Source organism: Perna viridis, chromosome 2, assembly GCF_037379345.1.
Source record: "Perna viridis isolate PV_CMFRI_1.1 ecotype Kerala chromosome 2, ASM3737934v1, whole genome shotgun sequence".
In the NCBI taxonomy this organism is placed as follows: Eukaryota; Metazoa; Mollusca; class Bivalvia; order Mytilida; family Mytilidae; genus Perna; species Perna viridis.
Genome location: NC_142446.1, coordinates 58,782,819 through 58,796,230, shown reverse-complemented (window position 1 = coordinate 58,796,230; position 13,412 = coordinate 58,782,819). Strand labels below are relative to the sequence as shown.

The following is a 13,412-nucleotide window of genomic DNA, read 5'->3' as shown; positions in this document are numbered from 1 at the left end:
TTTCTTCTTTTCCTCTCTCTGAATTCCTTCAAGAAAATATGTGTGCATTAAAAATAGGACTTTACTTTGACTTCTAATGGCACAGTAATCTCAAAAAATGTTTTTGAATGCGGGGACCTGTTCACTCAGTACATTTCCTGTTTATTATTCTTGAATAATTGCCCATATTGTCATACATGTAGCAAAAACATGCTTTCCTCAAACATTTGAGTTCATTGTCATACCATAGACTCTTCAAATGGGACATGCTGCTTTTCTGCATTATATGTAAAACATATATTTATTAGTATATAGACCCTGAATGGTGTTCAAATGTTTTTTGTACCTGGGTATTATAAATCTGAGGTAAGTGAATACTGAAAGTCAAAAACAGATGTAAATAATTGTTTATTTTTCAACATTGGTTAAGTTTGAAGAAAAATTCTTTCAATCTATAAAATAAAGCTATTGGTTAAGTTAAAGACTACCTACTACATTAGTAGTTTAGTTAAACTATCTACTAAAATTGTTAGAGTAGTAGTCAGTCCTCAAATGATAAATTATAAATATGATAAAATTATGTGTGTATTGCAGATAAATATTACAACTTTACTATACTCAAAATTGTAAGTATAATGTACAGTTATATTTGTATGGAACTAACGCATACACATGGACTGGTAATGTATATAATGTAAAACTGATATAAAAAGAAGATTCTGTGGGAGTAAACCAGTTACTCATGGAAAATAAAAATTATAAATGATTATAATGCTAAGAACAAACAGAAGTTAAACTTATTTAAGTTTAAAAGAACATGAGGTGATTGAGACCAACAGTTCAACTCCAGTTCTTGTCTTAACATATGCAAATTTCTACTGACTCTATCATCTTAGTACAGCCAGTTGACATTCAGTAATTGTAGCTGCTTTTAATAGCTGTTGAAAAAATCCATAATGCTTATTCTTTGATTCATGAGTTATTCTCAATAAAATGTTTTTGTTATAGAAAAAAGTTGTAATTAACCAATCATAAAAGCATACCATTACTTCTGAATTTACAAGTATATATTAAACAGAAATAGAGGTTACTCATACCTGTTAACGCTCCCACAAAATCATTGTAAAATTTAGAATTTAACATATAGAATGAAAGATTTGCAAAGATAACTAAATTTTCTGTGAAAAATACTAAATAATTGAATTTTACACCAAAAAAAAAAATTCTTTTATGTAAATATCTCCTATATGACACAGTGACAATGGTAAGAATCTCCCACATGAGATACTCCAAAGTTTTACAGGTATGATTACTCCTTAACAATCTATAGTTACGTGTTTGATCTCTATAACATCAACTTCCCTCAGTTGTAAACCATGAAAATATGTTCTAAGACATTATAATACCACCTAAATATTAACAGCATGTTTAGTCCCAAAACAGTAAAAAATCAATAAATGCACATTAAACATCACAGAGTCACTCCCTGCAACACAAGCAAGGATTTCTACACATCATTTAAAGAAGGAATTATACACATGATTTGGCACATAAAAAAATAAAACAAAGTCACAAAACTAAATATAACAGAAGTCCAGAAATATTACTGTCTTGAGAGATTTGTGAACCAATACATGTATGATAAACTCAGCAACCCTAAAAACATTAAGTTGTACAATGATGATGGTTATAATTGTTTGCTGTAGTAGAATCCTCTAAATTAAGAGGGAAATAACATGATGAAGCTTAGCAAAAATTCCATGAGTTTTAATTGGATCTAAGAATATTTCACTGTTAAACTTCATATCTGAATTCCTTTAAAATTCTTCAAGCATATGTTGTTTTAGACCAAACTGTAGAATTTTATCAACAGTTAATTCATTAAAGAAGTAGAAAAAATGCCCATGATATTATTTTAGAACTGACACAACACAGTCACCAAAGGACATCAAATATTAGCAGTTTGTCCGTTTATTTTGCATGCATAACTAATTTAACAAGGTATTAAAGTCTAATTATGGCATTTCAAACTTGACAGTTACAACATGTACTTTTTTCAGTTATGCATAAATCTGTCCACCAAATAAAGGCTATTGACCTAACTACAGGTCAAGTTGCATGTATAAAATATCACATGTTTAGTCACATGATGACAGTATGTTATTTGATTGGACACTTGATGACCAATGGATTCACTTCAAAATGTCTGCTGGCAGGAAGACTTGGATAGCACCCTTAACTGTGTCAAGACTTAGTTTTCTTTTTACTGTTGATTCTGTTTGCATTTTCTTCAGCTCTCCTGCAAAACAAAACCCATTTCTTACTTTAACATGGCTACATTCTTATTTTTTCTTCAGAATACAAGTATCCTTATTTTCACAACACCTGGTATATTTAATGCTTTAAAATAGATTTATATAGAGAAAATGTTTTAAATGGCAAGCACATGGGAATTAACTATCCACTTACTGGGGGTATCAAATTTCCTTTGAATGTGAATCTTAAAAATTGACAAGCTGTAATTATCACCAAGTAATTGGTGTGAAAAAAAAAACAAACACACAAAAAACAACACAAATCCTTTAAATGCATGCTTTCATGTTTAGAAATTATATAACCTTGTCAAGTCTTCGATGTCAACAAGTTTTGAGTCCTGCATCATATGAAGTTCATCTCTCTCCATCAGAAGTTTTACAAGGTCCTCATTGAGGTCTGAAAGTATTACAAGTTTAATTATAAATCCATTAGGATTGAAATCAAATCTATTTTCCTTAAATTATTGTTTAATCCATGTATAAAACAGTGAAATAATTATAGTTAATCTGTGCAGAAATAACAGTGCATGTTTATATTAAAAAGTATATGTTAAAATTATGAAAATTCAAATATCTAATACTTGTGTATTTGGGTAGGTATTAGATTAAGGACAAGAAGCTTCAAAGAGTCCAATATTTGTAAGTATTGAACAGAGTTTCCACTGGACCCTATGTAACTCAATGCAAACCAATATCACAAACTTGAAAAAGTTTTGTTTGTTTGTTTGTTGGGGTTTAACGTCCGAGCAGCAATATTTCAGCTATATTCAGACAATGAACATAAAATTGATGATAAAATGAACATGAAATGAAAAAAAAGGATAGGTCACAAGGACAATAGGGTCGACAAATTTTGATTGGCACTGGAAATAGGGGGGATGGGCAATTTAGCCTCCTGTGGGGGAGCGCAAAGGTTCCTACTCCTATCAAATACCTCAGTAGGGTTCTTTAATGTGCGAGGAACGTGGCATCTTTCCCAACACGGGGCACCACTATGGTTTGCGGTCAGGTTTTCCGTATTATAGCCTGACAACCCCAGCATGTAACACGCCAGGGGTACCCCATTCCACCACCTGGGGCACACATCCCAGTTGCTCTGTGGGCAGAGCGCCTAGCCCCCGGCTAGGTTTTTGAGCACTATTTAGTGGCCTTATACGACAAGCTTAGTGCTGCTGCAGGCCTATTCTTTTAACCCCCGGACCTGCACAGGGCAACTTGAAAAAGAGGCCTAAAATCAATAATTTAAGCACAAGTTTCCAATCTGACAGCTAATCAAAGAATCCAAAATATTTATGATTTTGAAATTCAAACTAAGTTTACTTTCCACCCCAGGTTTGGACCATTTTGTTTTTATATTATATTTCTTCGGTTCTTTGCTAAGATGAATCTAACTATGTTTTTTAATTTTAGTTTTGAACCCTGTTTTCAAAAATCCAGACAGAATTTTCAACAAATAAGCAATTTATACAGTTAATAAAATACTTGTTTTTGGATCCCAATTCCAAAATAATTGGACCACCAATCATAACATTCCTTTTCATGGTATGGAAGCTTCTATTAAAGTTTCCTAGTGATCCATGACTAATATTTTATTCATTGAATGGAAACCAAGTGTCTATAAACAATAATGACAGTGAAATATTTTTTTATAACTACAAATGTTACTTTATAATGACTTACTTTCAATTTGAGTATGTAGATCATTGACTAGAGTCTGTAACTGTCCAACACTCATCTCGTATACTGATTTACCATAACGATGATGGGAAAATGGCAAACCAATCTAAAATATTCAACATACTCAGTTGTGTGGTTTTTTGAAGTAAAAAAACATCTTTGAAAATTTGAATATACATGTTACCTTATGTCAACAAATAATTGTCTATTTCAATGAAAAAAAATATAATAGTACAGTGCAATGAAAATAAAATCTTCAACACAAAAAAAAGATTTAAACAACTACATCAAGGAAAATATTAAAACAAACAATCCTACAAAAAATAATTTGTGTAACTTGTGATCAAATTATCAACAAAGAAAAAATGATACCAAATTATGCGACTTCAATGAAAACAGTAATGAAACATGCTAGGGAAATAGAAAGCAGGTCAAGCAATATCCTAAATCCTATCAGTTCTTAATATTTATGGTGTATGTTAGAAAGTCGGTTGAACAATATCCTAGCAGTCCTTAGTGTGGATGGTATAAATGTCACATAACAGTGAAATGAACTCAGTTTTCTGTACTACAGTAGCCTTATATGTTTTTCATACCTGTTAACCCTCCAACATTAGGGGAAGACTCCCACAAAATCCATGAAAATTTTAGAATCTACCACATAAAAATGTGAAATTTAAGGATGGTATTTTATTAAATTTACTATATTTTCTTTGAAATTACTAAATAATTGAAATTTTACATAAAAAATTTGCTTTTACATAAACATTTCCAACAGGAAACAATGTCAGTGGGGAAGAATCTCCCATAAGGTTAACAGCGATGTTTTTTTTTATCATTTCTATAAGTTTAATTACTTAGATTAAACTTACAATATCAGCCACAGGAGATTTTTTCTTCATCTGTTTTTCTACTTCTAGTTGCATATGTGCCATGGAACCAGCCTGGAAGATGATAAAGTCAGTCATAACAGGAATTTAACTAAAAGTTGAAAGCACTTCAAACCTTATGGCAGCATAATGTTACATGTGCAATATTTTAAACACACAAATCTGTACTCAAGACATAAGAAGAGAGGTTCTAAAAAAGTAGTAGAAAGATTTAACTGAGAATATGACCAACATTCCAGACACATGTCAAATCTGTATTTCTCTGGTCCAATAGAAGCAACAAGACAATTATTCATGTACATGTAATAAAAGACCCACAAATCAATTATACCAGTCTATACCGGTAACCATATGCTGCACTAATAAATATCAAAGGAAAGTTTACATGCATATGTAGCCATAAAGTCTGGTACTTAATTTTTCTTCCATTATGGACAATTATCATTATCAATTAGCACTATTATTTACATGTGAATTGTTTCAGAATTATATTGGAAGGATACATGTATATGAATGATAAGGTGTTAAATATAATATTTTTTCTTTTTCAAAATTGCATTTATCAACCGTATTATAATTTTCTCAGTACTTATATCTGAAAACTATTTCACATATCTTATCTTTGTACAATATTCCCGCTATCTGTAGGAACTAATAACTACCTGAGCCAATGCAATTTTAGCTTCCTGTTGTAACCGGGCTTGTTTCTTGAAGAAGTCTTCATCTTCCTCCTTATCTTTTCCTTGTGAATCCTTACTTTCTGGTTTTGTCTGAAAAATTATTTATTAAGCATACAGAAACCATTCAACACCAAATAACTGGAAGGTATTCATATAAAAGTTCCGAATAAGAAAAATGGGATTTTAAATCATGTATTTTCTGTAACAACTAGTCCTATATACAATTATTTTAAAGTTATCTGTTGTTTTAATTCACAAGGGAAAGAACATCAAATAACTCAAACTTTGTGATCCATGATTTCATATTTGATAATCATCAAATTGATGACAGGATCATAGGAGAGAAGGAAACTAAAAAAAATTAATGCTGAACCTCTTTTGCTGGAACAACATCAGGTAAGGGATCACTGGTTTCCTCTCGTTCACCTTCCCCCCGAGATTCATTCATGAAACAGATCTGCAGGTTCATCCCTGTCTGTAGCTTTGCCGAATATCCTGGACGCTTGAACATTTCTGAGTCAAAGTCATCCTCCACTGGTGCCATGGCCAGTTTCTTACGGATTTCTTCACGATCATTCTTCTGAGACTGGAAAATACCAATTTTTTGTTTGTCATACATGAATATAATTTTGTCTTCCTCGATCTTTATGGTTACACAAACTGTTTTAAACAAATCTAAATGATCAGGGGTTCAAATATGGTAGGTCCTGGACCTAGATAGATGAAATTTCATGGTCCTGCACCAGAAATTGAGAGTCCTGGACCTTGGACCAGTGCTAATTTTTACCCCTGAAATGTTAAAATTTCAGAAACTGTACAATCAAGGTGAAATCAAACTTTAAGTTCCTTTAAAGACCTTTTCTCATCAACAGCAACATAAAGTTAAGGAGGTAGACCTAGGGTACTCCTAAAAATCATTGGAACGTTTGTATTCAGCATATTACATCAATATTATGTAAGCATCTAATTAACTTGGATTGATTTTATTCTGCTTCAAACAGAAGCTTGAGAGGCAATGTGAAATTGAATATGATACAAACATATCACTGATTTCAAGACTTATATCCCTTACCATATGCCTACCTCCTTAAACAAAACAAATTGAATTTAATCCACCAAGAACTTTGTAATTAAAACTAGAAAGATCTGTAATTAATCAAATCCCAAACCATTGTAAGAATCTCACAAAATCCATGAGACAAGAAAAATTGCTAAGTTAAATGTAAAAATTATTCCTTAGATTTCCATTAAGACCTGTTATAGACCATCATTTCTCATTCTACTTAATACATTTTAGCAGCCTGTCACCAAATTCTCTCATTTCTCATGCCAGCTGTCTAGACAAGAATTATTGGAGGTTGTAATGGCAATGTCACTTCTTTAAAATGACATCTTTATAGGGCTAGTGGAATTTTCAAAAAGGGTTTTGCTATTAAATCTCTTAAAGATTTGTAATTTGTACATTTTAATTTCCTTTTACTTTACCCAGCTGATATCAAATGAAAGTACAATAAGGCAGAAACCAAATACAACAGTAATCCCTTCCTATGAAATTCATCACAGTCATTGTGTCATTACAATATACATAGGCAAATCCATGGGGGTGGTTGATTATGAAGAAAAAAACTTTAAATCACTAAAGCACACCTCTTAGACCAGTTATTGTCCCCCCCCCCCTTTTCGGAAAAGAAAAAAAAAAGTGATAAAGTAAGTTTTTGGCATCATTATTTTCACTGAAAACCAAAACTAAGAAATGTTAGTGACATCTTCTCTAATCAATCTTTGCCCAGTATTGAATTTGTGATTACTTTTCAAATTGGGAAGGAAACATTAAAAAGAGTTTCAAGGTCTTACTGTGAAAATAAAATTCCAGAGAAAATATCAAAAATATAATAAATACATATATGGAATGGTTACATTATTTTTATATAACAATAACCTCCCTCATAGAGAGGTCTTATGGTTAATGTTACAAATTGAGTATCATTTAGTTACTAGGCTCCTTTCATACATCTTCCATACAATGAAATACTGTGTTTAACTAGTAATCTACATTCAGAATTAGAAGTAATCCCAACAATGCCATAAATGAATCTAAAAGAACAGCATCTGTCAATATTATCTTTTATTCATAGAGAAAGGAAACGGATTTCCGTTTAAGACATGACATTCAATGGATCATTTTTGTCATACAAAATGTATATATTATTCTCTTTCTAATTGTATATTCCAGGAATGAAGCTTTCATGTCAGGCCTAGTCGACTTGGACCTGATAATTGTCATCTATTTCTATGAGTATCATGCAAACTGATACTTACTCCATATATGAAACATCCATAGCTATTATTGAACTGAATGATGATATGATTCTTAGTCATAAACCATTATCTTGGAAATATTCTGAAACAATAGTTCGCCCCCACCAGTATTTAGTTACATCAGGATCAACAAGTGTACCAAATTTCATTGCAATTTAATATAATATCAAACCATTGGTACAAATATTACAGAAAAGTAAAGTTTATTTAACTATTTTGAATCACATAGGAAAAACAAGACAGAATTAATGAGATGTATACATGATAAACTGTTAACAAATAATACCACACAATTTATCATATTTATGGTAGATGAAGCATTATATAGAACATTTTCATCCACAAAACACAAAAAAAAAAAACAAAAACAAAAACAATAACCTGGGGATAACTTGCACTGAAAGGGTAAGTAGATTATTTTTTCTGAAAGGATATTATACATCAGACAGATAAGCTTTAAAGCCTAATACATGTGCATCCCAAGAAAAATCATTGAGTTTTCCTTAACAATTTGAAAACAAAAAACAAGCAAAAACAATGACAAATGGTACTTTCCTAATCAGTATGCTTTACTAATGATTTTATAAGGTACATTTTTGTATGTTGCCTGTTGCCTGGCTATACATAAAAAAATTGCAACATATGTTTTCATATGTTTTAAAACATATGGAAACCTGTTTTCTTTTACTTTGATAAAAATATGTTTTTGTGCCTTTAAAAATATATGAAATCATGTATTTTTTTTAAATAATATAAAAACCATACTTTTTTCATGTATAAAACCATACTGAAATCATAAATACCATATGATTTTTATTGAACTGTTTTTCATGAATTTATTCAATAGTTGGAAACATATAATTTTCATACATTTTTCATGGTAGTCATAAACATATGTTTTTCAGGTGCTTTCAAAACATATGAAAAATATATGCTGCAATTTTTATTGAGTATATATGTCGAGAAATTTAACTCCATTTAATGAAAATTATTTTTCAACTTGTTCATATATTTTTTCACAATTTCAAACAATCAAGTTTTAGATCATCAAACTTCTTTTGAACAGCTAGTTCACTATTCAATAACCTAGATAATGGTATCCCTTATGAACTTTAAACAGTGCTAACATAATTATCTTCAACTTTGACAATAACAAGCTCAGAACAGCAAGGGACCAATTTTACTTCTAGAATTGAAGAAAATGCAATTAGCACTCACTTGTAAAAATTCAAATTATTTTTGATTACATTCACTATAGGAAAATTAATTTTCATCAAGCATGTACATTCATGAAGAAAGATTACAATACTTCATTATAAATCAAATGCTTCTAACATTTAAAGTGAAGTATTTGATTCACAGGCATGATAGTTCAACTGTAATTTTCATCAAGGAAAATCAAGGAAACAGTTTTGAAATTCTTAACTAATGAAATAAATGTAATAATAGGATAATTAATTGGAAAGAGTGAATAACCAAAATATCATCACAAGTGCCAAAGAACGCCTAGATTTAACAAGAGTGTGGAACTTGTTCCCCGCACAACCTAAATCCTTAAGCGTTCTTGGCACAAGTGATAATATTTTGTTTACTCACGATAACCAATTAATTATCCTATTTATTATATAGATTTTCTTCATAATTTATCAATATTTTTAATTCGAATTCTGAATTCTGTGATTGGTGGACTGATATCAAAGTTGTGACGTTTTGGCGGGAGAAAGCACAAGAGTGAAATTACCTAATTTATTTCAGTGTGAATTATCAAAATTTATTACACTGAGAACATTCCATAAAACACTGCTATCTACATAACAATAAAAATTGTATTAGTCTTGTGGCATATTTATCTCCATGCATTCAATGAAGAATTGAGAAGAAAAGGTAAATGTAAGAAAAAGTTTCAAAATATATACTATATGGGTTCATTATGCATTTTTATTTTTATGCATTCAACATTGTGACTGTTACATTACAGAGGAATGCTTCTACATGACTACTTTCACTTTTTTGTTTCAGTCAGCACTTTTGATTAGTTTAATAGAGATGTAGCTTATCTATTTGACCTTTCAGCCCGAGACAACAGATTTTAAGCAGGTTGAATCTTTGTGTAAGACCAAGCCTTTAGCTAGCTCTTTCATGTAAAAGTGAAATACATAATAACCCTTTCATTCAGAGAATCCCTTTTTTTCTTACAAAATGTTTTAACTTGATGTTGAAATCATCCAGTAAACAGTTAAGTTCCTGTTACAGTTGCTAGGAAATCATTCCATATTACAGAAAAGGACATCAATAACAATTCAGATTTGACTTTGAACAAAATGAACAAACAAATGACTAATCAATTTTTTAAATATACTTCAAAAGAAGAATTTACATGTAATAATAAGATTGTCAGAAAGTGTTGGATATTTTGATCTACATCATAAAAAAACTAAGGCAAAGTTTCCTCCAAAGCAAAGGTAACTGAAGAGCTCTCTTATCCTATTAATCTTACACTATAAAAAGCTGAAATGAACAAATGATGAAACCAAAAAATTGTAGGACTGTAAGACAGTTAATAGTTCTGACAAAACTATCTACCATGCAGACCCCAATATCAGATAGGAAAAATAAACATGAAGTTGCTTAGGCATACCCCGACTCATAGAGGAAGTTGATATCGGAGAGCAACCAAAATTATTTACAACATATGCCCCATCTTTAAGAAGCCACACTCCAAATTGAAATTAGTCAATCCAAATTTGTTCTATTATTCCCAAAAATGGCAGTGGCGGAGTCCAACAAAATAGGAATTTAATACCAGCATGCAATAAAGACTGGTTAAAACATATGCTACATCTACTGTGAAAATAACATTGTTTATGGGGTACCATTTTTCATTTAAAAAAAAAAAAAAAATGGTACCCCTAAATTAAAGTTCTTTCACAGTATATGAATCCACACACCTAATTTAAAATCGACCCATCTATTGTGAGCGAAGATAATTGCAACGATTTTCAGATGGACAGAATGACAGAATGACAGACAGACAGACAATGTATTATGTATTTTTTTATTTCCTTTCAAGGTACTGAAACCGTGTTATTAGCTGGCACTAGATGTGTTTTTGTTAGGATTCATTGCAAGTGGAAAAAAGAAAAGATATGATGAAAGGTAATATAATTACCAGTGTATAACCTAAATCCAAAATAATAATACTTTCAGAGATCACCAAAGCACTGACATCTGAAATATAATAGTCCTACCTAGACAGTTTCTACACATCTGTCATATCATTTTATGTTTAAAAAAATTGTTCAATACTATTCAGTCTCTTAAAGAGCCTTTAAGCTCAAGTGACTGAATAGCTCACCTGGACAGAATAGCTCACCTGGACAGAACAGCTCACCTGGACAGAACAGATATCTGATTGCAATATTAATTGATCAAGTAGAATAAATAATTATTTCATCAATTTTCATTTGTACAGGCCAATCCTAAGAACAGTAGATCTTTGTAGGCCATATCATAAGAGTTTTTCATTGAATGAAAGTTTTTTTTTCTATTAAAGTTTTCAAGATTTTAGATAAAAACTTTTTTTCAATTTTCACCTTAAATAACTGTGAAAAGTAAAGGTCCTTAAACTAGGATTTTTTTAGAGCTTTTCAAACTGAAGCAGGAATTTCACCTCATTAGTGAAATAGATGGTTTAACCACTGTGTTCTATTAATAGACATGGCAGCCTAATTGGTATAACCAACACACTTAGAGAATGCTGGAGACGACTTAAATAAATTCTGCTTAGCTTTCTCAGAGATTTTTTTTTAGAAGTGTTAAAGACAACAATGACAGAACTCACATAGACCCATTGGTTCAGGACAGCTAAATACTAAGCAGGACAGGGATAATTTTACGAGGTCATCCAACAAAACAGAAATTGGTAAAATCAGAAATAAATAAACAGTTAAAAAAAAACTGTAACGGTAAAATCCGGATTTCAATTCACAGGAATTCCGCTAAAAAGCAGAAAAAAATCATCCCTGAGGACATTATGTCCCTGCACTCCCTGGATCTGCCACTGCAGGAACAAAGTATAATATCACTATATCAGAAAGTCTTTGTATAGAATTTGCTATTCTTTGGTATTACTCTAAAATCAGAGACAACATCATTCTCTTGTGTTACAAAGCATATTACCACATATCAAAGTCCCATCATAATAATGTGGTCATGAAAATAGAATTTAAAGCTAACCAAGAAGTTTAAAAGGAAAGATGCTATTTCATAGTTGCTTTTTATGTCATTTCAGGGAATAAAACCTCAAAATATCATTTTAATGTAGTCATTATTGTAGTTAAGTGGGCATGTACTTTTCATGGTAAAGAAACAGAATCTATGAATCCAAGTTCTTTTGATCAAATATAAATGATAAAACAAGAAATTGTAACAGAAATTACACATGGAATACAATAATTATGAAAAAAAAGAACAAAGAGAAAATAAAGCAAAGAAATGGAGACTGAAACAACAATGAAAATACAGGAATTTAAAGAAAACACACAGAAGATAAAGCAAAGAAATAAAGACAGGAACAATGAACAACATATAGGAAATGTGAAACACATAGAAAACAGAACAAGGAAATAAAGACAGAAACAACTGACAACATACAGAAAATGTGAAAAACATAGAAAAAAGAACAAATAAATATAGACAGAAACAAAAAAAAACATACAGAAAGAGAGAGACACAGAAACAAGAAACAACATACAGAGCTTAGAGAAAACACATAAACAACACAGCAAAGAAATGGAGACAGAAACTAGGAACAACATACAGGAATTTAGAGAAAACACATAAAAAACATCAGCAGTCACATGAAAAACTGAATGTTCCTCTCAATTTCTATATTCAAATATAAAGTTAAATAGCTATAAAATGTTCATTTTATGAGTGAGGCTTACAGAGTGAATTAAAATTGAAAATTTGACAATTGAGAGTGTAGAAATGCAGTTGGACACATAATGCAATGTAAGATTTTGTTTCATAAAGCAAAACAACATGAAAATTCACTGATGGAGAACAGTAAGATGATAAGTGGAATGCTGGTCAGCAGTGATCAGGTGTGAAAAGGACAAAAATATTTTCTAAAAATGGTATATTCATCCACATACCTCAACAAAATAGTAGTTTAGTAGTACTGTATGTACCAAATGATTTAGCAAGTCTTAATTGCTGCCTAATTTTTTTTTGAAACATTTGGTCTAGGTGAGCTAATTACTGTGTAAAGTTACTGACATAATATTTTGGTAATTTTTCTGTTTAAAAGGAAATTACCTAAAAATACCACACCTACAAAGTTTAAGTACAAATTTTTTAACATCAGTGTCTGAACTTAAAAGACAAATCTTAAATAAAAAATTTACTTGATGAAAAGATCCACATAGATGAACAGAAAACTTCTGTTTGCCACACAATTATTGACTGGGAGTGGGTATCACAGATCATCCCTTCATTTCAATGAAAATAAAATTAAGAAAATTTTACGGAATTACTAAAATTACATAACA

The 13,412-nt window shown here is 30.8% G+C and overlaps 1 protein-coding gene across 3 annotated transcripts in view; it reads right to left on the bottom strand.

Moving 5' to 3' along the window:
• Nucleotides 1-370: 370 nt before the first annotated feature.
• The window catches only part of LOC148626261 (uncharacterized), a 47,140-nt gene continuing 34,098 nt past the window's right edge, over nt 371-13,412 (bottom strand). For all 3 annotated transcript variants that reach the window (XM_088570124.1, XM_088570125.1, XM_088570126.1), the window contains 6 exons: nt 5,915-6,127; nt 5,524-5,631; nt 4,844-4,915; nt 3,975-4,077; nt 2,598-2,691; nt 371-2,278 (listed from right to left, as the gene is read on the bottom strand). In XM_088570124.1, the coding sequence (XP_088426250.1) occupies nt 2,224-2,278; nt 2,598-2,691; nt 3,975-4,077; nt 4,844-4,915; nt 5,524-5,631; nt 5,915-6,127 (645 nt within the window). In that variant the 3' untranslated portion in view covers nt 371-2,223. The remainder of the gene's footprint in view (nt 2,279-2,597; nt 2,692-3,974; nt 4,078-4,843; nt 4,916-5,523; nt 5,632-5,914; nt 6,128-13,412) is intronic.